The sequence below is a fragment of the Oncorhynchus mykiss genome, chromosome 10, assembly GCF_057628025.1.
Source record: "Oncorhynchus mykiss isolate SJ-2025 chromosome 10, ASM5762802v1, whole genome shotgun sequence".
NCBI lineage: Eukaryota > Metazoa > Chordata > Actinopteri > Salmoniformes > Salmonidae > Oncorhynchus > Oncorhynchus mykiss.
In genome coordinates, this window is record NC_143031.1 from 160335 (window position 1) to 186575 (window position 26241).

Below are 26241 nucleotides of genomic sequence, written 5' to 3' on the forward strand. Positions count from 1 at the left end.
ACCTCGTTCTCTTTTGGAGGAAATTGGTGGCAGAACAAGGGGGAATTCTTATAGAACGGCAACAAAAATAAAGCCTCTATTATTTGATGCGCACGGTAATGTGGTGCGGAGCTCAATTTGGCCACCGGAGGCTCCGCAATTGCTTCATACAATCTATATTGCGCCTCCGACCACACTTTCGGATCAAGCATAAATGGGCTTTTAGTGATGCGTCTTTCCAAACATAAATACATTAAAAACAATCCAAACCCTGTTATTACAGTGCAAGAGACGTGTAAGTAAAAACATGAACATTCAACATCCCCCTGCCTCCAGTGGTTTCAGACTGCTGCAAAGCCTGGTTGTATTCAGTGACATGTATCGTTCTGAACTTTACAGATATAAATATAATGGATAGAGTTCACACAAGTTCTTATTTAACAAACATTTCTGTTCTACACTACATTCAAATATTCAACTTTTAGCATCAGAGGCAGGTACTTCCACTCTTTTGCTGTCCTCAGCGCTGTTTCCCCTAGTGGCCAGTTTCCACGTCCGACGTCCCCAGACATGGATGGACGTTTAATACCGAGTTGTATCACAGGGGACCTGACTGGTCGATGTTGATGGAAACACACCAGTACTGACCGTAACTGTGCTAGGAAGACTCCCATCACTCTGGTCATGTCTATGTTTAAGTCAACAGGAAGTTCCGTCTCAGAACCATAATGATTGTTTACATTATACACAGATAGTGTAGAGAATGAACATATTGTTTGTCTGTTTTACCATGACGCCCCAGCTCAGGGAGTGGAAGGTGTGCGTTACCATGAAGCCTCAGCGAGCGGACTCCCTGAAACAGAAACTGGCCTTCAACAAACTGTTGCCACAAAGTTGGAAGCACAGAATCATCTAGAATGTAATTGTATACTGTCGCATTAAGGTTTCCCTTCCCTGGAACTAAGGGGCCCGAACCATGAAAAACAGCCCCAGACCATTATTCCTCCACCACCAAAATGTACAGTAGGCACTATGCATTGGGGCAGGTAGCGTTCTCCTGGCATCCGACAAACCCAGATTTGTCCGTCGAACTGCCAGATGGTGCAGCGCGATTCATCACTCCAGAGAACGCGTTTCCACTGCTCCAGAGTCCAGCCGATGCTTGGCATTGTGGTCTTGGGCTCGGCCATGAAAACCCATTTCATGACGCTCCAGGCAAAGTTATTGTGTTGATGTTACTTCCAGAGACGTTTTAGAACTCTAGTGAGTGTTGCAACCGATGACAGACGTGGTACATGACTCAGCGGTCGCGCTCTGTGACCTACCACTTCGCGGCTGAGCCGTTGTTGCTCCTAGACATTTCCACTTCACAATAACAGCACTTAGTTGATCAGGGCAGCTCTAGCAGGGAAGAAATTTGACAAACTAACTTGTTGGAAAGGTGGCATCCTATGATGGTACCACGTTAATTGTCAGAGCTCTTCAGTAAGGCCATTCTACTGTCAATGTTTGTCTATGGCGATTGCATGGCAGTGTACTCGATTTTAGTATACTGCTGCATTGATAGTTTATATATAATAAAGATAGCTGCAGACTGAAGGATGCACATGTTTTATTGTGCAACATTTCAACACCAAAAAACGGAAATATTAATTGTGCAGGTATCCATCCATTAATTGTTAGTTAATTTCTTGCACCAATCACCTGCAAGTCATGGGATGTGTGTAGCTTTATAACAGATGTATTTAATATTATAGAGAACTCACATCAGAACATCCCACCAAACAGAACAGATGATAATCAACCAATAACATACGGGACAAGAGAGCAGTACGTTTTTACAAACTTTTATTCCTCTGTACATCTCCCCAGCAGCTGTTTATATGATGCCAATCTGGAACAGACAAGACAGGTATTAGCCAGGATTCATAGGGCAGTTATAAAGCATCACTATAAACAGTCTTTTTATAATGAGTCACAGTGAAGGTGGTCTGTTGTTGGAGCCTGGACAAGGACACCAGATTCAACTTGTCAACTATTCACCTTGATGAGTTGAATCAGGTGAGTTAGTCTGGGTTACAATACAAATGTCTGCTGTTGGGGGTGGGGGGCTGTTGGGGGTGGGGGGCTATCGAGACGTTACTGTCAGTCTCACCTTATTGGCAACATCCAATGCATTGTAATCTGGAGCCAGACGGACATACGCCTTGGGGGTGGGACTGGAGGGAGGCTGCTGGGGGAGACTGGAGGGGGGCTGCTGGGGGAGACTGGAGGGGGGCTGCTGGGGGAGACTGGAGGGGGGCTGCTGGGGGAGACTGGAGGGGGGCTGCTGGGGGAGACTGGAGGGGGGCTGCTGGGGGAGACTGTAAATGGAGTTGGGGTAACATTTTGGTGATACCGCAGGAGACTATCGAGACGTTACTGTCAGTCTCACCTTATTGGCAACATCCAACGCATCGTAATCTGGAGCCAGACGGACATACGCCTTCTTCTCACCATCAGGCCTTGGAGGAGAGAGGATTGTTAGAATGTATGGCCTCGTGTTTGTGTTTCAGATGTCAGTGGGATAAAGGAACTCCCATTTCCCAATTGTATAAGTGGTTCCTTTGACAACATCTACACTGGGACTGAACCAACACCCAGCAATGGTGGTGGTGGTCATCATAAATAACTCTTCACTGGGTATCTTCAACCAGCTTAGGGCTGTCCCCGAACAAAAATATTGGTCGACCGAAAGTTGTCTATTCTTTCGACCAATCTATTTTAAGACGTATTTTTTCATACATAGACACCCCATGTTTGGATAAACACAACTATATGCACTGAGCTTGTCTGATGCTTAAAGCTCACAGTTTGATTAAATCAGACTCCCCTGGAGCCAGGCGTCTTATGGCCACATGGTGTTAAAACCTGACAGCAAGTGCCTGTGTGACCGGCACACGACTCTCCTCCGTGCTGCAGCGAACAGGCATCACAGAAAGTGTTTATGGTGCTGCTGGGGTTGAGGTTGCAAAATAATTATAGCTATTTACTTTCTTACTTGTTTCTGACTAAAAGGTTGTGTTAACGAAATCCCTCAATTGTTTAAGAAAAATATTCTATTGCCTCAACCCTTGCTCTCTTTACATGAAACATGTACATATCACGTGTGACCAATAGGGCCTGACTTAGAGCCTATCATAATCACATCAATAAATTGGGTCTAAACTCTGAATGCGATAACAACAAAATTATGCGGAGGACGTGAAAAAGACACTCGTAATGGGGGGAATGTTTACTGGTTGCTCAGGAGGGAAAGGGGAAGTCAGATCTGTGGAAGACATTTGATTTAGTTGTGGAAAATACTGGAGATCCAGACAACGGAGTGTATTGGTGCAAGTGTTAAAGAAATAAGTCTGTTCTAACGAGAAAATAAAGCCTATATTACAGCAAAGACTAAAAACAGTTGCATGCATTCGTGAATTGCTGTTCATTTATTGTTTAGGATAATCATTTAAAAGCTCCCGTTATTTAATTTCAAAACTAAAATGCTTGTTTGCATTTCAAAGCATGAATGACTGATATAAACACTGATATGCAGTGTGATGACATGATTGATACAGTAGCCTATATAAAACACACACACACACTAACCAAAAATATAAACCGCAACATGTAAAGTGTTGGTCCCATGTTTCATGAGCTGAAATAAAAGATCCCAGAAATGTTCCAAGCTTATTTCTTTCAAATTTTGTGCACAAAGTTGTTTACATCCCTGTTAGCGAGCCTTTCTCCTATGCTAAGATAATCCATCCGACAGGTGTGACATATCAAGAAGCTGTTTAATCAGCATGATCATTACACAGGTGCACCTTGTGCTGGGAACAATAAAAGGCCACTGTAAAATGTGCCGTTTTGTTACACATGCCACTGATGTTTCAAGTTGAGGGAGCGTGTAATTGGCATGCTGACTGCAGGAATTTCCACCAGAGCTGTTGTCAGCCCCCAAAAGGAGCAAATCAGACCGCTGTCTTGTGCACCATGGGAAAATAATCAATTTGCGACTACTCTACTAAATAAATCTTGGGTCGACGAATAGCCCATCAAGCAAGAAATAGACTAAATGGGGTCAGCCCTAAACCAGGGCCACCCTCTATTCTATCAGATCGCCTCAAACCCCTACTCTGACCTCACGGCTCAACATGGAGGCATCCATTAAACCAACTCCACTACAGCTACAAAGGTAATGGGCAAATGTACTAGGTGGCCAGGTCAGACAAGCAGGCAGTACAGTATGTATCTATGGAGTCTAATGGGACAAGTCAGTTTAGCAGTAGTGATGCCTGGACTACATTCAGGTTAGTAATGTCAGGATTAGGATTTATTTACCGGATGAGTGTGTTGACCTTGGCCACGTCGATGTCGTAGAGCTTTTTGACTGCATGTTTGATCTGATGCTTGTTGGCCTTGACGTCTACGATGAAGACGAGGGTGTTGTTGTCCTCGATCTTCTTCATGGCAGACTCTGTCGTCAGAGGGAACTTAATGATGGCATAGTGGTCCAACCTGGGAGAGAAAAAAGGAGGAAGACGTGTGGAAAGGGAGGAGGAAGGGTGGAGTAAGGAGAGCAGTTCATTAGACGAGTGTGATCCAAACTTTAAACCTAGGAGCCAATCTAAATACTTCAAATGGCCCCTCTGCAAGCCAACATGTTACATCCTTGCAGGAGAGGACCTACATGTGAAGGAGCAGTATTACCATGGCCTCAAATGGATTGTCGATCAGGACTTCTAGATCCCGTTGAATAAGACTGGAGAAATCCTAGGGCAGCACTTCTACTCCGACACTGTGAATATGGGCCTGACCTTACCTACACAGCCTTTAGCTGAGACCAACATGTTGTCTGCTGTCCTGCTATACAGTCCAGTGGTTTAAAAGAAGGGAATCCCTCCTAGCAGACAATATTCTGTATAGAGCACTTTCACAAAGTACAAGTCAAACAAGTGTGCATGTACTATATCATTTTAAACATACTTGTTTCTGCGCGGGGCACTCTTGCGGGGGTACTTGGGTTGTCTGCGGAGGCGCAGGGTTTTGGGGCGGCGGAAGGTTGGGGAGGTTCTAATCTTCTTCTTCCTCTGGCTGTGGACTCCTTTCAGAACAGCCTTCTTGGCCTTCAGGGCCTTCACCTTGGCCTCAGTCTTGGCAGGGACAGCTACAGAGGGAGACAAGACGTTAGGCAGGGACTGCTAACAAGGACAGGGAACATTAACTGGTTAGTGGGGGGGATGTTAAAACAGATTTCTATCATCCAGGCATCTAAACACCAAATCCGGTTACGAAGAAATCTAACAGGAACGGGGGATTTGAGTAGGAATTCACATTGATTTCTCTGAGCAGAAGAACGAAGTAGTCGCCCCATCATGGACCACGGTCTAACCGGGAATCTAAAAAATCTATACCCCATAGTGACAAAGCAAAAACAGTTTTTGAAAATATTTAAAAACTGAAATACACTGCTCAAAAAAAAGGGAACACTAAAATAACATCCTAGATCTGAATGAAATATTCTTATTAAATACTTTTTTCTTTACATAGTTGAATGTGCTGACAACAAAATCACACAAAAATTATCAATGGAAATCAAATTTATCAGCCATTTGGGTGGGTTGTAGACTCTGTCTCATGCTACCACTAGAGTGAAAGCACCGCCAGCATTCAAAAGTGACCAAAACATCAGCCAGGAATCATAGGAACTGAGAAGTGGTCTGGTCACCACCTGCAGAACCACTCCTTTATTGGGGGTGTCTTGCTAATTGCATATAATTTCCACCTGTTGTCTATTCCATTTGCACAACAGCATGTGAAATGTATGGTCAATCAGTGTTGCTTCCTATGTGGATAGTTTGATTTCACAGAAGTGTGATTGACTTGGAGTTACGTTGTGTTGTTTAAGTGTCCCCTTTATTTTTTTGAGCAGTGTATTTACACAAGTTCTCAGACCCCTTACTCAGTAATTTGTTGAAGCACTTTTGGCAGCGATTACAGCCTCGATTCTTCTAGGGTGACGCTACAAGCTTGACACACCTGTATTTGTGGAGTTTCTCCCATTCTTCTCTGCAGATCTTAATTAAGTTCTGTCAGGTTGGATGGGGAGCGTCGCTGCACAGCTATTTTCAAGTCTCTCCAGAGATGTTTGATCAGGTTCAAGTCCGGGCTCTGGCTGGGCTACTCCAAGGACATTCAGAGTCTTGTTCCGAAGCCACTCCTGTGTTGTCTTGGCTGTGTGCTTAGGATCATTGGGGCGAAGGTTTACCTTCCAACAGGACAGTCTGAGGTCCTGAGCAGGTTTTTTTTCATCAATAATCTCTTTGTACTCTTCTCCGTTCATCTTTGCCGCAATCCTGACTAGTCTCCTAGTCCCTGCCACTGAACATCACCCCCACTGCATGATGCTGCCACCACCATGCTTCACTGTAGGGATGGTGCCAGGTTTCCTCCAGATGTGACGCCTGGCAGAGTTCAATCTTGGTTTCATCTGACCAGAGAATCTTGTTTCACATTGTCTGAGTCTTTAGGTGCCTTTTGGCAAATTCCAAGCAGGCGGTCATGTGCCTTTTACTGAGGAGTGGCTTCCGTCTGGCAACGACCATAAAGGCCTGATTAGTGGATTGCTGCAGAGATGGTTGTCCTTCTGGAAGGTTCTCCCATCTCCACAGAGGAACTCTGTCACTGACCATCGGGTTCTTGGTCACCTCCCGAACCAAGGCCCTTCTCCCTTGATTGCTCAGTTTGGCTGGGTGTTCAGCTCTAGGAAGTCTTGGTGGTTCCAAATTTCTTCCATTTAAGAATGACGGAGGCCACTGTGTTCTTAGGGACCTTTAATGCTTTAGAAATGTGTTGGTACCCTTCCCCAGATCTGTGCCTCGACACAATTCTGTCTCGCTCAAAGGACAATTCCTTACACCTCATGACTTGGTTTCTGCTCTGACCTTATATAGACAGGTGTGTGCCTTTCCAAATCATGTCCAATCAATTGAATTTACCAAAGGTGGACTCCAATCAAGTTGTAGAAACATCTCAAGGATGATCAATGGAAACAGGATGCAGCTGAGCTCAATTTTGATTTTCATAGCAAAGGGTCTGAATACTTACTTAAATAAGGTAAATAATGTTTTTTTTGGGTACCCTTATCCAGATCTGTACCTCAACACAATCCTTTCTCTGAGCTCCACGGACAATTCCTTCGACCTCATTGCTCGGTTTTTGTTCTGACATGCACTGTCAACTGTGGGACCTTATATAGACAGGTAGACTCCGATCAAGATCTAGAAACATCTCAAGCAAAGGGTCTGAAAACTTATGTAAATAAGGTATCTGTTTCATATTTTTAATACAATAGTAAATGTCTGAAACCCCATTCATGCTTTTGTCATTATGGGGTAGTGTGTAGATTATTGAGGGGGGAAAGTATTTAATCCATTTTAGAATAAGGCTGTAACGTAACAAAATGTGGAATAGGGAAGCAGCGTGAATAACATCCGAATGTAAATAGTCATAAGTTTGCAATGTTATAAACAAGCAAAGATAACCGAGCAATTTTATAATTAGGCTAGGGTAGCCTAGTGGTTAGAGCGTTGGACTAGTAACCGGAAGGTTGCAAGTTCAAACCCCCGAGCTTACAAGGTACAAATCTGTCGTTCTGCCCCTGAACAAGGCAGTTAACCCACTGTTCCTAGGCCGTCATTGAAAATAAGAAATTGTTCTTAACTGACTTGCCTGGATGGCCAGAAAGCAAGCAAGAATGTCAAGAAACTGCCATGTGGGGAATCCATGTCTGATATTGAGGTGTTGAGACTGATCTCATGTCAATGCTAATGGCTAAAATTATCTAGCTAGCCAACCAACTACCAACGATGTGTATGTGACAAGGTCTGATTATTTTAAATGCAAGTTAATTTGCACAAACATTGGAGACCAAATATAGTTTAAATGCAACAATCAACCCAGTTTATCCCCATAGTTGTGCACAACTCGGTTGTGTTGCTAAACCACCAACAAGTCCATTGTTAGTGTTATCTAAAAGCTCACATTTCACAGTACCCTAACCAATAACCTAAACGTTAACATAGTAGGCACATGGAAACAACAACTTCACGTTTAAATAATGGTATAATCTGTAGGTCTACTTGAAACCAAATTCCTGGCTGCCATAAGACAACAATGACTTGTTAAGCAATTAAAATTGATAATTTTACTTTTGGGTCACGTCGATATTTTTTCTAAATATAACATGTGACAGACATTCATACTTGCTCATAGTTTACACAATTTGAAGCAATGTTGAATTTACAGTCAAACACTGCATGAAAAAAAGCAAGAGAAAACACTTTCAATACACAACACATTGAAACATAATGCAAACAAATAGACTTCAGGAAGTTTATTCTGTTGCTAAATACTTTAGGAGCTACAGCAAACTCTAAAGCCGATCTTCTGAAATCATTGTAAGTCCTATAAAGACAGTTAAGTTTCACATTGTATGGATTAATTGTGGTAGAGGACCTTGTGCATTTAATGTAAGCTAAACCCAATGTTTATATCCCAAAACAAAGCAGCTAGAAACAGCAAGCTTGCTTGCTAAAATGCCATGAATGTTTCATGCGTCAACATATCCCAAAATGAATAGTTTGTTAATAGTTCATTTTGATATTTCAGCCTGCGTGTCTTGAGAGCGATGACGCACACCCGGTCTGGTGTTCGGTTTAATAACGTTACATGACGACTAGACCCGGTAGTCACATCAACTATATCAACTGAAGCACGTTAACTAGCTAGTTATGACAACACAATGGGCATGTTGATAGTAGATCATGTACTTGTACAATAATTAAAACGTTTCGGTCCCATCAAATGTAGTAGCTCGCTAACATTAAGCCCAGCTTCAACTGCACATGTCTCTGCCATGCTATGGGGCATCTGCGTTAATACGGACTTGACTAAACCAACATGTGCACAACTTAGCAGGGCCTTAGAAAGAATGATTATTATACCACACAGACACCGGAGTGTGAAATGATAGATAATATGCCAACGTTGAAGTTAGCTAAATAGCATAGCCGAACGTCACTGCCAGCCGGTTGCACCGTTCCACATTTAGTGACCGTAGACAAAATAAGCACGTCTGTGATTTTCATCGGTATAATATAGCTATATATTAATCTTGGTAAACATGTACATAGAACATACGTGGTTGTGCATTTTATCTGACTTTACGGGAAAACAATGTACAGATTCACGAACCTTCCTTCTTCGCCTTCGGTGCCATGTTGAGAAAGGAAGAATGATTGGGGTTTTCGCAGCTATAATACAGGGGCGAGAAACCGGCACTCACATATCGCGAGACTGGCGAACTGCATCATTGTACTTGTAGTTAAAGGTCACCATTTCTCGAGTCAAAAAATATTTGGAATTACATACTGCTACATAGGAACTGTAGCTCAGTGGAGAACAGCTAACTATGATTCTGCTACACAGGAACTGTAGCTCAGTGGAGAACAGCTAACTATGATTCTGCTACACAGGAACTGTAGCTCAGTTGCACCCCTAAAAACATTTGTTATAAGAAACTAGCTCCGTGGTCTACAGAAAATACCCGAGCTCTGAAGCAAGCTTCCAGAAAATTGGAACGGCAATTGAGCTACACCAAATTGTAAATCTTCCGACTTCTCTTGAAAAAGTCAAACCTTGACCCAGAAAATATAAAGAACTATCGGTCTATATCTAATCTCTCATTCCTCTCAAAAATTTTAGAAAAAGCTGTTACTCACTGCCTTCCTGAAGACAAACAATGTATACAAAACACTTCAGTCTGGTATTAGACCCCATCATAGCACTGAGACTGCACTTGTGAAGGTGGTAAATGGCTTTTTAATGGCGTCAGACCGGGGCTCTGCATCTGTCCTCGTGCTCCTAGACCTTAGTGCCGCTTTTGATACCATCGATCACCACATTCTTTTGGAGAGAATGCAATCCCAAATTGGTCTACATGGACATGTTCTGGCCTGGTTTAGATCTTATCTGTCGGCAAGATATCAGTTTGTCTCTTTGAATGGTTTGTCCTCTGACAAATCAACTGTACATTTCGGGGTTCCTCAAGGCTCTGTTTTAGGACCACTATTGTTTTCACTATATATTTTACCTATTGGTGAAGTCATTCGGAAACGTCATGCTAATGTAACAGATGTGAAACGGCTAGCTTAGTTAGCGTGGGCGCTAAATAGCGTTTCAATCAGTGACGTCACTTGCTCTGAGACCTTGAAGTAGTAGTTCCCCTTGCTCTGCAAGGGCCGCGGCTTTTGTGGAGCGATGGGTAACGATGCTTCGAGGGTGACTGTTGATGTGTGCAGAAGGTCCCTGGTTCGCGCCCGGGTATGGGCGAGGGGATGGTTTAAAATTATACTGTTACATTGATGCTGTTGACCCGGATTACTGGTTGCTGCGGAAAAAGGAGGAAGGTCAAAAGGGGGGTGAGTGTAACAGATGTGAAACGGCTAGCTTAGTTAGCGTGGGCGCTAAATAGCGTTTCAATCAGTGACGTCACTTGCTCTGAGACCTTGAAGTAGTAGTTCCCCTTGCTCTGCAAGGGCCGCGGCTTTTGTGGAGCGATGGGTAACGATGCTTCGAGGGTGACTGTTGATGTGTGCAGAAGGTCCCTGGTTCGCGCCCGGGTATGGGCGAGGGGATGGTTTAAAATTATACTGTTACATTGATGCTGTTGACCCGGATTACTGGTTGCTGCGGAAAAAGGAGGAAGGTCAAAAGGGGGGTGAGTGTAACAGATGTGAAACGGCTAGCTTAGTTAGCGTGGGCGCTAAATAGCGTTTCAATCAGTGACGTCACTTGCTCTGAGACCTTGAAGTAGTAGTTCCCCTTGCTCTGCAAGGGCCGCGGCTTTTGTGGAGCGATGGGTAACGATGCTTCGAGGGTGACTGTTGATGTGTGCAGAAGGTCCCTAGTTCGCGCCCGGGTATGGGCGAGGGGACGGTCTAAAATTATACTGTTACACTAACTTTCACTGCTATGCAGATGACACACTAATTATGATACATTTCGATGAAACATGGTGAAGCCCCAAAATTGCCTACCCTGGAAGCCAGTGTTTCAGACATAAGGAAGTGGACAAAACAGAGATGCTAGTTCTAGGTCCTAAGAAACAAAGAGATCTTCTGTTGAATCTGTCAATTAATCTTGATGGTTGTACAGTCGTCTCAAATGAAACTGTTAAGGACCTCAGCGTTACTCTGGACCCTGGTCTCTCTTTTGACGAACATATCAAGACTATTTCAAGGACAGCTTTTTTCCATCTACGTAACATTGCAAAAATCAGGAACTTTCTGTCCAGAAATGATGCAGAAAAATGTATCCATGCTTTTGTCACTTCTAGGTTAGACTACTACTACTGTTGGAGATATCTCTCTAGTGGTGTGGGGGCTGTGCTTTGGCAAAGTGAGTGGGGTTATATCCTGTGTGTTTGGCCCTGTCTGGGGGCATCGTCGGACGGTGCCAGTGTCTCCCAACCCCTCCTGTCTCAGCCTCCAGTATTTATGCTGCAATAATTTATGTGTCGGGGGGTTACGGTCAGTCCATTTTATCTGGAGTATTTCTCCTGTCTTATTCGGTGCCTGTGTGAATTTAAGTATGCTCTCTCTAATTCTCTCTCTTGGATGACCTGAGCCCTAGGACCATGCCTCTCAGGACTACCTGGCATGATGACTCTGTAGCTCAGTGGACTACATAAGAAGTGTATCTCAGTGGACTACATGAGAACTGTAGCTCAGTGGACTACATGAGAACTGTAGCTCAGTAGATTACATGAGAACTGTAGCTCAGTAGACTACATGAGAACTGTAGCTCAGTAGACTACATGAGAACTGTAGCTCAGTGGACTACATGGGAACTGGAGCTCAGTGGACTACATGAGAACTGTAGCTCAGTAGATTACATGAGAACTGTAGCTCAGTAGACTACATGAGAACTGTAGCTCAGTAGACTACATGAGAACTGTAGCTCAGTGGACTACATGGGAACTGGAGCTCAGTGGACTACATGGCAACTGTAGCTCAGTGGACTACATGGGAACTGGAGCTCAGTGGACTACATGGCAACTGTTTCTCAGTGGACTTCATGAGAACTGTAGCTCAGTGGACTACATGAGAACTGTAGCTCAGTGGACTACATGAGAACTGTAGCTCAGCGGACTACAGATAAATATGATTCTGCTACATAGGAACTGTAGCTCAGGAACTGTAGCTCAGTTGACTACAGCTAACTATGATACTGCTACATGGAAACTGTAGCTCAGTGGACAGCAGCTAATTATGATACTGCTACATGGAAACTGTAGCTCAGTTGACTACAGCTAATTATGATACTGCTACATGGAAACTGTAGCTCAGTTGACTACAGCTAATTATGATACTGCTACATGGAAACTGTAGCTCAGTGGACAGCAGCTAACTATGATACTGTTATATAGGAACTGTAGCTCAGTGGACTACATGGGAACTGTAGCTCAGTGGACTACATGAGAACTGTAGCTCAGTGGACTACATGAGAACTGTAGCTCAGTGGACGACATAGGAACTGTAGCTCAGTGGACTACATACATGAGAACTGTAGCTCAGTGGACTACATGGGAACTGTTTCTCAGTGGACAACATGGGAACTGTTTCTCAGTGGACAACATGGGAACTGTTTCTCAGTGGACAACATGGGAACTGTTTCTCAGTGGACAACATGGGAACTGTTTCTCAGTGGACAACATGGGAACTGTTTCTCAGTGGACAACATGGGAACTGTTTCTCAGTGGACAACATGGGAACTGTTTCTCAGTGGACAACATGGGAACTGTTTCTCAGTGGACAACATGGGAACTGTTTCTTAGTGGACAACATGGGAACTGTTTCTCAGTGGACAACATGGGAACTGTAGCTCAGTGAACTACAAAGGAACTGTACAGTAGTGGACAACAGCTAACTATGATTCTGCTACATGGGAACTGTAGCTCAGTGGACTACAGTTCACTATGTGTTGTTTGGGTAGATGTGACAGTGGTCTGGTGTAGAGAATATCAGGTTGTATTTATTATTTTAAATTGAACCTTTATTCAACCAGGCAAGTCAGTTAAGAAAAAAAATCTTATTTGGAATGAATGATACATCTTACTTAAAAGATTTTCCAACATATCTTTCCAGAAGAAAATCATTAGAAATGTGAGACGTTCAACAGCAGAATAGTCAACCTAGCCTTTATTTGAGACATTCAACAGCAGAATAGTCAACCTAGCCTTTACATGCGAGGGCCTTGACTGGCTGCCTTGCTTTCCAAATGGCATCTTATTTGCTATATAGTGCACTACTTTTAACCAGTTCCCAATGTGCCCAAAATAGGGAATAGGGTGCTATTCAAGATGCACAGGCCTTCACTGGTTACTACACATCATCTGTCCAGTTGAAACTACAACTACAGGAAGTAGTTGTATGCTCTATCCATGGACTAATTACATAGATGGACAATTATAGTTATGCCTTTATATAACCTCATGCATTCCTACAGAGTTCTGTAATGTGTATATCTACACAGGAACATATTAGTTAATGGTTAAGCAGGTAGGTTTAACAGGCTACATTCCGATATGATTAGAGACGGTGAGATTGTAGAGTTGTTGCTTATGGGATAGTGTCAAACTCCAGTCCTCGAGGGTCGAGTGTCTGCGGGTTTTCACTACTCTCTTGTTCTTGATTGATCAATAAAGGTCACTGATTAGTTAGGAAATCCCCTCACCTGGTTGTCTTGGTCTTTATTGATTAGTCAGGAACCCCCCTCACCTGGTTGTCTAGCTCTTTATTGATTAAATAGTACTGCCCCTCACTTGACTGTCTAGGTCTTTATTGATTAGTTAGCAACTCCCCTCACCTGACTGTCTAGGTCTTTATTGATTAGTTAGCAACTCCCCTCACCTGACTGTCTATTTCTTTATTGATTAGTTAGCAACTCCCCTCACCTGACTGTCTAGGTCTTTATTGATTAAATAGGAACTCCCCTCACCTGGTTCTCTAGGAATTCATTGGACACGAAATGAAAGGAGATCAGAAAAACCAGCAAACACAGCCGTCCAGGAATAGAGAATGACACGCTTAGAATAGACTGTTGGTAGCTATTCTCTAGGAGTAGATAGGAGACTAGGTCAAAGAAGTTTGACAGTGCTGGGAGGGACCCTGGTTCCTGGAGGTCTTCTAGGAGAGGAAGGTTCGGACGGTGCCCTTGACCAGTCCTCTGCAGATGGGACATTTCCTCAGGGAGGGTCCCTGGTTCCTGGAGGTCTTCTAGGAGAGGAAGGTTCGGACGGTGCCCTTGACCAGTCCTCTGCAGATGGGACATTTCCTCAGAGAGGGAGCACACTCCTTACAGACCACCAGGTGACCACACGGGATGAAGACAATGTTCACCTCCTTGTCCATACACACCTTACAGGTCCGCTCCTCCTGCAGGCGCCGTAGCTGCTCCTCCATCGGCAGATCTAGAGGGGAGGAGGGGGAGAGGAGGAGGAGGAGGAGGGGGAGAGAAGGGAGGGGGGAGAGAGATGGAAGAATAGAGAAGTAAGTATGGAGACATAAAACAGACATGCCCCCCCCCCCTTCCCATTGGATGAGGAGACTGACCCCACCCATCCCAGTTCCAAGGCCAGCCGGCCTCAGCCACAGCTGAAAGCAGCCTAGTGTGTGTATGTGAAAGTGTGTGTACCTGAGAGATCTTGACTCGGTGATGCGGCTTCATTTGCCTGGGCTGAAAGGTGCATTGAGAACAAGAATTAAACAGAAGTCTGAAATGAAATGAAACTGAGTTGGACTGAACTGAGACTAACTAGGCTAGACATGATGTCAGTCTGATGATGTCACGGAGTAGGGCTTTATTACATAGATTTGATTGCCTACCTAGATCAGTTGTGTTCCTGAACTCTAACTCCTGACCCCAGCCCTACCCACCAATCATTCTCACAGTGACATGGTCAGAACATCTCTCCACCCCTGCCAAACCTGGAGGACTGGACTACTGTTTAGGGAGTTAAGGGACTAGGGAGTGAGGGGTCAGGAGCTCTAACCCTAACCCCCATACCTAACCGTACCCCCCTGAGCTCTAACCCCCATACCTAACTGTACCCCCCCCCCCCCTATGTAATAAAGCCCTACTCCGCTAGGAGGGGTTAGGGCCCATGAGACTACTGGTTAGGGGACTAGGGAGAGCCCGACAGCACAGTTGATGCTGTGGCACGCAAACATTGCTTAATGCATGCAACGTCTGAGCAGGGGAACGTGACCTTACCAATGAGGTGATGTTTTACCCAGAGGTCTCTAGCAGGTTAGGGGTCAGAGGTGATGTTTTACCCATAGGTCTCTGTGCAGGATAGGTGAAGGTATTTTTGGTAATTGGTATTTTATTAGGATCCCCATTAGCTGTTGCAAAAGCAGCAGCTCCTCTTATTGGGGTCCACATGAAACATGACATTAATGGACAAGAACAGCTCAAGGACAGAACTACATACATTTTCAAAAAGGCACACGTAGCCTACATATCAATACACACAAACTATCTAGGTCAAATATGGGAGAGGCGTTGTGCCGTGAGGTGTTGCTTTATCTGTTTGTTGAAACCAGGTTTGTTGTTTATTTGAGCAATATGAGAGAAGGAAGTTCCATGCAATAAGGGCTCTATATAATACTGTACGCTTCCTTGAATTTGTTCTGGATTTGGGGACTGTGAAAAGACCCCTGTGTGTGTCAGAGCTGTGTGTAAATTGACTATGCAAACAATTTGGGATTTTTCAGCACCTGCAGCTTAACTAGCTGCATCTTTCTTTGCAGCACTGGCACACGACTGGACAATAATCAAGATTAGACAAAACTAGAGTCAGCAGAACATGCTTTTTGGAGTGTTGTGTCAACAACAACAAAAAAGCAGAGCATCTCTGTTCCATCGACATCTGTAGATGTTAAGCTAGCACAGGTACATATAACCATCCCTTCTAATTGCTAAGAATGACCTAGAGAAAAACACAAGAAAAAGAAGAATAGGGGGAGGAGGAGTGTATTCTACCATAAGAAAATAAGGGAAAATATTCAAAACCATTATAGTTGTAGGTAAGAGCATCAACTAAACTTATGTGGGAAAAGGGACTGGATCTCCCTAGGGGTTAGAGCTCGGGGGGGGGGGGGGGGGGGGGGGTACGGTTAGGTATGGGGGTTAGGGTTAGAGCGCAAGGGTGGTTAGAGTTAGGTATGGGGGTCAGAGGTTAGGGTTAGGTATAGGGGTTAGGGTTAGGTATGGGGGTTAGGGTTTGGTATAGGGGATAGGGTTAGGTATGGGGGTTAGGGTTTGGTATAGGGGATAGGGTTAGGTATGGGGGTCAGCGTATGGGTGGTTAGGGTTAGAATAGTTCCCGATAACAGACCTTTCCTTTTGAAGGACTATTTACTAGGCTGGTGATAGCTACAAGATCTATACATGTATATTTAGAAACACACCAGCATATATTAAATAAGAAGAATGAATCAGAAGTGCTTTCAAATAGAGGGAATAAAGGGGATGGGGAATAAGGATTAGGGTTATATGGGAATAAGGGTTAGGGATATAGGGGAATAAGGGTTATAGGGGATGGGGAATAAGGGTTAGGGTTACAGGGGATGGGGAATAAGGGTTAGGGTTATAGGGGATGGGGAAAAAGGGTTAGGGTTGTAGGGGAATACGGGTTAGGGTTGTAGGGGAATAAGGGTTAGGGTTATAGGGGAATAAGGGTTAGGGTTATAGGGGGTGGGGAATAAGGGTTAGGGTTATAGGGGAATGAGGGTTAGGGTTATAGGGGAATGAAGGTTAGGGTTATAGGGGATGGGGAATAAGAGTTAGGGTTATAGGGGAATAAGGGTTAGGGTTATAGGGGAATAAGGGTTAGGGTTATAGAGGATGGGGAATAAGGGCTAGGGTTAGGGTTATAGGGGAATAAGGGTTAGGGATATAGGGGAATAAGGGTTATAGGCGATGGGAATAAGGGCTATATGGGATGGGGAATAAGGGCTATAGGGGATGGGGAATAAAGGTTAGCGTTATAGGGGATGGGGAAAAAGGATTAGGGATAATTGGGAATAAGGGTTAGGGATATAGGGGAATAAAGGTCATAGGGGATGGGGAATAAGGGTTAGGGTTATAGGGGAATAAAGATTAGGGTTATAGGGGATGGGGAATAAGTATTAGGGTTATATGGGAATAAGGGTTAGGGATATAGGGGAATAAGGGTTATAGGGGATGCGGAATAAGGGCTATAGGGGATGGGGAATAAGGGCTATAGGGGATGGGGAATAAGGAATAGGGTTATATGGGAATAAGGGTTAGGGATATAGGAGAATAAGGGTTATAGGGGATGGGGAATAAGGGCTATAGGGGATGGGGAATAAGGGTTAGGGTTATAGGGGAATAAGGGTTAGCGTTATAGGGGATGGGGAATAAGGGTTAAGATTATAGGGGAATAAGGGTTAGAGTTATAGGGGATGGGGAATAAGGGTTAGGTTTATTGGGGAATAAGGGTTAGGGTTATAGAGGATGGGGAATAAGGGTTAGGGTTATCGGGAATAAGGGTTAGGGTTATAGAGGAATAAGGGTTAGGGTTATAGGGGATGGGGAATAAGGGTTATATGGGAATAAGGGTTAGGGATATAGGGGAATAAGGGTTATAGGGGATGGGGAATAAGGGCTATAGGGGAATAAGGGTTAGGGTTATAGGGGAATAAGGGCTATAGGGGAATGGAGGATGGGGAATAAGGGTTAAGGTTATAGGGGATAGGGAATAAGGGTTAAGGTTATAGGGGAATAAGGGTTAGGGTTATAGGGGATGGGGAATAAGAGTTAGGGTTATAGGGGATGGGAATAAGGGTTATAGGGGATTGGGAATAAGGGTTATAGGGGATGGGGAATAAGGGTTAGGTTTATAGGGGAATAAGGGTTAGGGTTATAGAGGATGGGGAATAAGGGCTAGGGTTAGGGTTATAGGGGAATAAGGGTTAGGGTTATATGGGATGGGGAATAAGGGTTAGGGATATAGGGGAATAAGGGTTATAGGGGATGGGAATAAGGGCTATATGGGATGGGGAATAAGGGATATAGGGGATGGGGAATAAGGGTTAGGGTTATAGGGGAATAAAGGTTAGGGTTATATGGGATGGGGAATAAGGATTAGGGTTATATGGGAATAAGGGTTATGGATATAGGGGAATAAGGGTCATAGGGGATGGGGAATAAGGGTTATAGGGGATGGGGAATAAGGGTTAGGGTTATATGGGAATAAGGGTTATGGATATAGGGGAATAAGGGTCATAGGGGATGGGGAATAAGGGTTAGGGTTATAGGGGAATAAAGATTAGGGTTATAGGGGATGGGGAATAAGGATTAGGGTTATATGGGAATAAGGGTTAGGGATATAGGGGAATAAGGGTTATAGGGGATGGGGAATAAGGGCTATAGGGGATGGGGAATACGGGTTAGGGATATAGGGGAATAAGGGTTAGGGTTATAGAGGATGGGGAATAAGGGTTATGGATATAGGGGGAGGGGAATAAGGGTTAGGGTTATCGGGAATAAGGGTTAGGGTTATAGGGGAATAAGGGTTAGGATTATAGGGGATGGGGAATAAGGGTTAGGGTTGTAGGGGGTGGGGAATAAGAGTTAGGGTTATAGGGGATGGGGAAAAATGGTTAGGGTTATGGAGGATGGGGAATAAGGTTTAGGGTTATAGGGGAATAAGGGTTAGGGTTATAGGGGATGGGGAATAAGGGTTAGGGTTGTAGGGGAATAAGGGTTAGGGATATATGGGATTAAGGGTTATAGGGGATGCAGAATAAGGGCTATAGGGGATGGGGAATAAGGGTTAAGGTTATAGGGGAATAAGGGTTAGGGTTATAAGGGATGGGAAATAAGTGTTAGGGATATAGGGGGAGGGGAATAAGGGTTAGGGTTATCGGGAATAAGGGTTAGGGTTATAGGGGAATAAGGGTTAGGGTTATAGGGGATGGGGAATAAGGGTTAGGGTTATAGAGGAATAAGGGTTAGGGTTATAGGGGATGGGGAATAAGGGTTATATGGGAATAAGGGTTAGGGATATAGGGGAATAAGGGTTATAGGGGATGGGGAATAAGGGCTATAGGGGAATAAGGGTTAGGGTTATAGGGGAATAAGGGCTATAGGGGAATGGAGGATGGGGAATAAGGGTTAAGGTTATAGGGGATAGGGAATAAGGGTTAAGGTTATAGGGGAATAAGGGTTAGGGTTATAGGGGATGGGGAATAAGAGTTAGGGTTATAGGGGATGGGAATAAGGGTTATAGGGGATTGGGAATAAGGGTTATAGGGGATGGGGAATAAGGGTTAGGTTTATAGGGGAATAAGGGTTAGGGTTATAGAGGATGGGGAATAAGGGCTAGGGTTAGGGTTATAGGGGAATAAGGGTTAGGGTTATATGGGATGGGGAATAAGGGTTAGGGATATAGGGGAATAAGGGTTATAGGGGATGGGAATAAGGGCTATATGGGATGGGGAATAAGGGATATAGGGGATGGGGAATAAGGGTTAGGGTTATAGGGGAATAAAGGTTAGGGTTATATGGGATGGGGAATAAGGATTAGGGTTATATGGGAATAAGGGTTATGGATATAGGGGAATAAGGGTCATAGGGGATGGGGAATAAGGGTTATAGGGGATGGGGAATAAGGGTTAGGGTTATATGGGAATAAGGGTTATGGATATAGGGGAATAAGGGTCATAGGGGATGGGGAATAAGGGTTAGGGTTATAGGGGAATAAAGATTAGGGTTATAGGGGATGGGGAATAAGGATTAGGGTTATATGGGAATAAGGGTTAGGGATATAGGGGAATAAGGGTTATAGGGGATGCGGAATAAGGGCTATAGGGGATGGGGAATAAGGGTTAAGGTTATAGGGGAATAAGGGTTAGGGTTATAAGGGATGGGAAATAAGTGTTAGGGATATAGGGGGAGGGGAATAAGGGTTAGGGTTATCGGGAATAAGGGTTAGGGTTATAGGGGAATAAGGGTTAGGATTATAGGGGATGGGGAATAAGGGTTAGGGTTGTAGGGGGTGGGGAATAAGAGTTAGGGTTATAGGGGATGGGGAAAAATGGTTAGGGTTATGGAGGATGGGGAATAAGGTTTAGGGTTATAGGGGAATAAGGGTTAGGGTTATAGGGGATGGGGAATAAGGGTTAGGGTTGTAGGGGAATAAGGGTTAGGGATATATGGGATTAAGGGTTATAGGGGATGCGGAATAAGGGCTATAGGGGATGGGGAATAAGGGTTAAGGTTATAGGGGAATAAGGGTTAGGGTTATAAGGGATGGGAAATAAGTGTTAGGGATATAGGGGGAGGGGAATAAGGGTTAGGGTTATCGGGAATAAGGGTTAGGGTTATAGGGGAATAAGGGTTAGGGTTATAGGGGATGGGGAATACGGGTTGGGGTTATAGGGGATGGGGAATAAGGGTTATATGGGAATAGGGGTTAGGGATATAGGGGAATAAGGGCTATAGGGGATGGGGAATAAGGTTAGGGTAACAGGGGAATAAGGGTTAGGGTTATGGAGGATGGGGAATAAGGGTTATGTGGGAATAAGGGTTAGGGATATAGGGGAATAAGGGTTATAGGGGATGGGGAATAAGGGCTATAGGGGAATAAGGGTTAGGGTTATAGGGGAATATGGGCTATAGGGGAATGGAGGATGGGGAATAAGGGTTAAGGTTATAGGGGATAGGGAATAAGGGTTAAGGTTATAGGGGAATAAGGGTTAGGGTTATAGGGGATGGGGAATAAGAGTTAGGGTTATAGGGGATGGGAATAAGGGTTATAGGGGATTGGGAATAAGGGTTAGGTTTATAGGGGAATAAGGGTTAGGGTTATAGAGGATGGGGAATAAGGGCTAGGGTTAGGGTTATAGGGGAATAAGGGTTAGGGTTATATGGGATGGGAAATAAGGGTTAGGGATATAGGGGAATAAGGGTTATAGGGGATGGGAATAAGGGCTATATGGGATGGGGAATAAGGGATATAGGGGATGGGGAATAAGGGTTAGGGTTATAGGGGAATAAAGGTTAGGGTTATATGGGATGGGGAATAAGGATTAGGGTTATATGGGAATAAGGGTTATGGATATAGTGGAATAAGGGTCATAGGGGATGGGGAATAAGGGTTATAGGGGATGGGGAATAAGGGTTAGGGTTATAGGGGAATAAAGATTAGGGTTATAGGGGATGGGGAATAAGGATTAGGGTTATATGGGAGTAAGGGTTAGGGATATAGGGGAATAAGGGTTATAGGGGATGGGGAATAAGGGCTATAGGGGATGGGGAATAAGGGTTAGGGATATAGGGGAATAAGGGTTAGGGTTATAGAGGATGGGGAATAAGGGTTAGGGATATAGGGGGAGGGGAATAAGGGTTAGGGTTATCGGGAATAAGGGTTAGGGTTATAGGGGAATAAGGGTTAGGATTATAGGGGATGGGGAATAAGGGTTAGGGTTGTAGGGGGTGGGGAATAAGAGTTAGGGTTATAGGGGATGGGGAAAAATGGTTAGGGTTATGGAGGATGGGGAATAAGGTTTAGGGTTATGGAGGATGGGGAATAAGGTTTAGGGTTATAGGGGAATAAGGGTTAGGGTTATAGGGGATGGGAATAAGGGTTAGGGTTGTAGGGGAATAAGGGTTAGGGATATATGGGATTAAGGGTTATAGGGGATGCGGAATAAGGGCTATAGGGGATGGGGAATAAGGGCTATAGGGGATGGGGAATAAGTATTAGGGTTATATGGGAATACGGGTTAGGGATATAGGGGATGGGGAATAAGGGTTAAGGTTATAGGGGAATAAGGGTTAGGGTTATAAGGGATGGGGAATAAGGGTTAGGGATATAGGGGGAGGGGAATAAGGGTTAGGGTTATCGGGAATAAGGGTTAGGGTTATAGGGGAATAAGGGTTAGGGTTATAGGGGATGGGGAATACGGGTTGGGGTTATAGGGGATGGGGAATAAGGGTTATATGGGAATAAGGGTTAGGGATATAGGGGAATAAGGGTTATAGGGGATGGGGAATAAGGGTTATATGGGAATAAGGGTTAGGGTTATAGGGGAATAAGGGCTATAGGGGATGGGGAATAAGGGTTAGGGTTATAGGGGAATAAGGGTTAGGGTTATGGAGGATGGGGAATAAGGGTTAGGTTTATAGGGGAATAAGGGTTAGGGTTATAGATGATGGGGAATAAGGGTTAGGGCTATAGGGGATGGGGAATAAGGGTCAGGGATATAGGGGGAGGGGAATAAGGGTTAGTGTTATGGGGAATAAGAGTTAGGGTTATAGGGGATGGGGAAAAAGGGTTAGGGTTGTAGGGGATGGGGAATAAGGGTTAGGGTTATAGGGGAATAAGGGTTAGGGTTATAGTGGATGGGGAATAAGGGTTAGGGTTGTAGGGGATGGGGAATAAGGGTTAGGGTTATAGGGGAATAAGGGTTAGGGTTATAGGGGATGGGGTATAAGGGTAGGGTTGTAGGGGATGGGGAATAAGGGTTAGGGTTATAGGGGGATAAGGGTTAGGGTTATAGGGGAATAAGGGTTAGGGTTATAGGGGATGGGGAATAAGGGTTAGGGTTATAGGGAAATAAGGGTTAGGGTTATAGGGGATGGGAAATAAGGGTTAGGGTTATAACGATTAAATTCCTATAAATATTCACATTTCAAACTATCATAGACCTATGAGGAATTATTTCCATCATACCGTATATACCAAACCCACACCAAATGAATCAAAGGTAAAGAGAATCCAGACAATACATAATAATCATCATGACAAGTACAATAGATCTGTAGCTTTATCCTAAACCGAGGACTCCAAGAGATAGAATGGTGCCGGAGGGGATGGCTGCCGTTTTACGGGCTATTCTGTTTTTTTCACATTGTTTCTAACTTATTTTGTACATAACTTTGCTGCCACCGTCTCGTGACCAATAAGAGCTTCTGGATAACACAACAGCGATTTCTCACCTCGAACTGGACTAAGAGTTTTTCTTTATTGAGTCTGATGCAAAGGATATAGTGTTGCTCCCGGACGACGCCCAAATCCCCGTCATTCACATGAAGAAAAGATGGAGGTACAGTGGGTGGAGATCAGGGTGTCTTGTGAGAATTTGTTGGCAATTGGGTAACCCGCCTCTACCATTCGTTCTATTGGCCAACGTGCAATAACTGGAGAATAAACTGGATGAGCTCTGTTCGAGACTGTCCTACCAACGGAACATAAAAAATTGCAATATCTTATGTTTCACCGAGTTGTGGCTGAACGACGACATGGACAACATACAGTTAGATGGGTTATCCGTGCATCGGCAAGAAAGAACAGCTGGTTCAGGTAAAACGAGGGGTGGGGGTGTGTGTCTGTCAATAATAATGTCTAATATTAATGAATTCTCGAGGTATTGCTCGCCTGAGGTAGAGTACCTCATGATAAGCAGAAGACCACACTATCTACCAAGAGAGATTCTATATTTTTCCATTTACCACCACAAACTGGCACTAAGACCACACTCAGAGCTGTATAAGGTCATAAGCAAACAAGAAAATGCTCATCCAGAAGCAGCACTCCTAGTGGCCGGGGACTTTAATGCAGGCCAACTTAAATCTGTTTGAGCTAATTTCTACCAGCATGTCACATGTGCAACCAGAGGAAAAAGAACTGCAGACCACCTTTACTCCACACACAGAGACGTGTACAAAGCTCTCCCTCGCCCTCCATTTGGCAAATCTGACCATTAATTATATCCTCCTGATTCCTGCTTACAAGCAAAAACTAAAGCAGGAAGTACATGTGACTCGCTCAATACGGAAGTGGTCAGATGACACGGATGCTAAGCTACAAGACTGTTTTGCTAGCTCAGACTGGAATATGTTCAGGGATTCTTCCGACGGCATTGAGTACACCACATCAGTCACTGGCTTTATCAATAAGTGCATCGAAGACATTGTCCCCACAGTGACTATACATACCCCAACCATAAGCCATGGATTACAGGCAACATTCACACCGAGCTAAAGGCTAGAGCTGGTGCTTTCAAGGAGCGGGACATTAATCCGGAAGCTTATAAGAAATCCTGCTATGCCCTCAGACGAACCATCAAACAGGCAAATGTCAATACAGGACTAAGATTGAATCCTACTACAATGGCTCTGACGCTTGTCGGATGTGGCAGGGTTTGCAAACTAATACAGACTACAAAGGGAAGCACAGCCGAGAGCTGCCCAGTGATGCCAGCCTACCAGACGGGCTAAATGCCTTTGATGCTCGCTTCAAGGCAAGAAACACTGAAGCATGCATGAGAACACCAGCTGTTCCTGGACGACTGTGTGATCGCACTCTCCGTAGCCAACATGACCAAGACCCTTAAACAGGTTGACATTCACAAGGCCTCTGGGCCAGACGTATTATCAGGATGTGTACTCAGAGCATGCGTAGACCAACTGGCAAGTGTCTTCACTGACATTTTCAACACGTCTCTGACAGTCTGTAATACCAACATGTTTCAAGCAGACCACCATAGTCCCTGTGCCCAAGAACACAAAAGGTAACCTGCCTAAATGACTACCGACCCATAGCACTCACGTCTGTAGCCATGAAGTGCTTTGAAAGGCTGGTCATGGCTCACATCAACACCATCATCACGGAAACCCTAGACCCACTCCAATTTGCATACTGCCCTAACAGATCCACAGATGATGCAATCTCAACACTGCCCTTTCAGACCTGGACAAAAGGAACGAGAGAATTCTGTTAATTGACTACAGCTCAGCGTTCAACACCATAGTGCCCTCCAAGGTAATCACTAAGCTAAGTATCCTGGGACTAAACACCTCCCTCTGCAACTGAATCCTGGTCTTCCTGATGGGCCGCACCCAGGTGGTAAGGGTAGGTAACAACACATCTGCCACAGTGTTCCTCAACACAGGAGCCCCTCAGGGGTGGGTTCTTAGTCACTTCCAGTGCTCTCTCTTCACCCACGACTGCGTGGCCAAGCACGACTCCAACACCAAATCAAATCAAATTTATTTATATAGCCCTTCGTACATCAGCTGATATCTCAAAGTGCTGTACAGAAACCCAGCTTAAAACCCCAAACAGCAAGCAATGCAGGTGTAGAAACACCATCATTAACTTTGCTGACGACACAACAGTGGTAGGCCTGATCACTGACAACGATGAGATGGCCTATAGGGATGAGGTCAGAGACCTGGCAGTGTGGTGCCAGGACAACAACCTCTCCCTCAACGTGAGCAAGACAAAGGAGATGATCGTGGACTACAGCAAACGGAGGGCCGAACACACCCCCATTCACATCAACGGGGCTGCAGTGGAGCAGGTTGAGAGCTTCAAGTTCCTTGGTGTCCACATCACCAACAAACTATCATGGTCCAAACACACCAAGACAGTCGTGAAGATAGCACAACAACGCCTATTTCCCCTCGGGACACTGAAAAGATTTGGCATTGGTCCCCAGATCCTCAAAAGGTTCTACAGCTGCACCATCAAGAGCATCCTGACTGGTTGCATCACTGCCTGGTATGGCAATTGCTCGGCCTCCGACCCCAAGGTACTATAGAGGGTATTGCGCACGGCCCAGTACATCACTGGGGCCAAGCTTCCTGCCATCCAGGATCTCTATACCAGGCAAAAGGTTATCAAATCAAATGTTATTGGTCACACACATGGTTAGCAGATGTTATTGCGAGTGTAGTGAAATGCTTATGATTCTAGATCTGACAGTGCAGCAGTATCTAACAGCAGTATCTAACAGATATCTAACAATTCCACAACAAAACCTAATACACACAATCTAGTAAAGGAATTAAAATATATCAATATAAAATATAAATGAGCAGTGGCAGAGCGGCTAAGATGCAATAGATAGTGTGGGATACAGTATACACATATGCGATGAGTAATGTGACATGTACACATTCTTAAAGTAGCATTATTAAAGTGACTAGTGTTCCATTTATTAAAGTGGCCAATGATATCAAGTCTGTAGGTAGGCAGCAGCCTCTCTGTGCTGGTGGTGGCTGTTTAACAATCTGATGGCCTTGAGATAGAAGATGTATTTCAATCTCTCTGTCCCAGCTTTGATGCACCTGTAC

The 26241-nt window shown here is 44.5% G+C and overlaps 2 protein-coding genes and 1 long non-coding RNA gene across 12 annotated transcripts in view; 1 reads left to right on the forward strand and 2 right to left on the reverse strand.

Annotated features, from left to right (window-relative positions):
- Window positions 1–1810: 1810 nt before the first annotated feature.
- Window positions 1811–9296, reverse strand: LOC100135923 (large ribosomal subunit protein uL23). 2 transcript variants are annotated; one of them, XR_005053505.2, is made up of 5 exons: window positions 9262–9296; window positions 4993–5173; window positions 4348–4524; window positions 2135–2483; window positions 1811–1873 (listed from the first exon to the last, which is right to left on the reverse strand). XR_005053505.2 is itself a non-coding variant. In XM_021617305.3 (5 exons), exons 1-5 carry the CDS (start codon window positions 9284–9286, stop codon window positions 1859–1861), a joined length of 468 nt encoding a protein of 155 aa, XP_021472980.1. In that variant the 5' UTR covers window positions 9287–9296; the 3' UTR covers window positions 1811–1858. The 2 variants fall into 2 exon arrangements, 1 of the variants encoding a protein (XP_021472980.1); XM_021617305.3 differs by having other exon boundaries at window positions 2414–2483.
- Window positions 9297–13251: 3955 nt separating this feature from the next.
- Window positions 13252–17147, forward strand: LOC149979907 (uncharacterized). Its single transcript, XR_016484070.1, has 2 exons — window positions 13252–16338; window positions 16377–17147. It is a non-coding gene; the product is annotated as an uncharacterized LOC149979907 (long non-coding RNA).
- Window positions 13252–26241, reverse strand: part of LOC110533228 (baculoviral IAP repeat containing 2) — an 86451-nt gene continuing 73461 nt past the window's right edge. For 6 of the 9 annotated variants that reach the window (XM_036989432.2, XM_090188735.1, XM_090188736.1 and 3 more), the window contains 2 exons: window positions 14764–14805; window positions 13252–14539 (listed from right to left, as the gene is read on the reverse strand). In XM_036989432.2, coding sequence (XP_036845327.2) covers window positions 14346–14539; window positions 14764–14805 — 236 coding nt within the window. In that variant the 3' untranslated portion in view covers window positions 13252–14345. The remainder of the gene's footprint in view (window positions 14540–14763; window positions 14806–26241) is intronic. The other 3 variants (XM_090188739.1, XM_090188733.1, XM_090188737.1) reach the window with 1 other exon arrangement.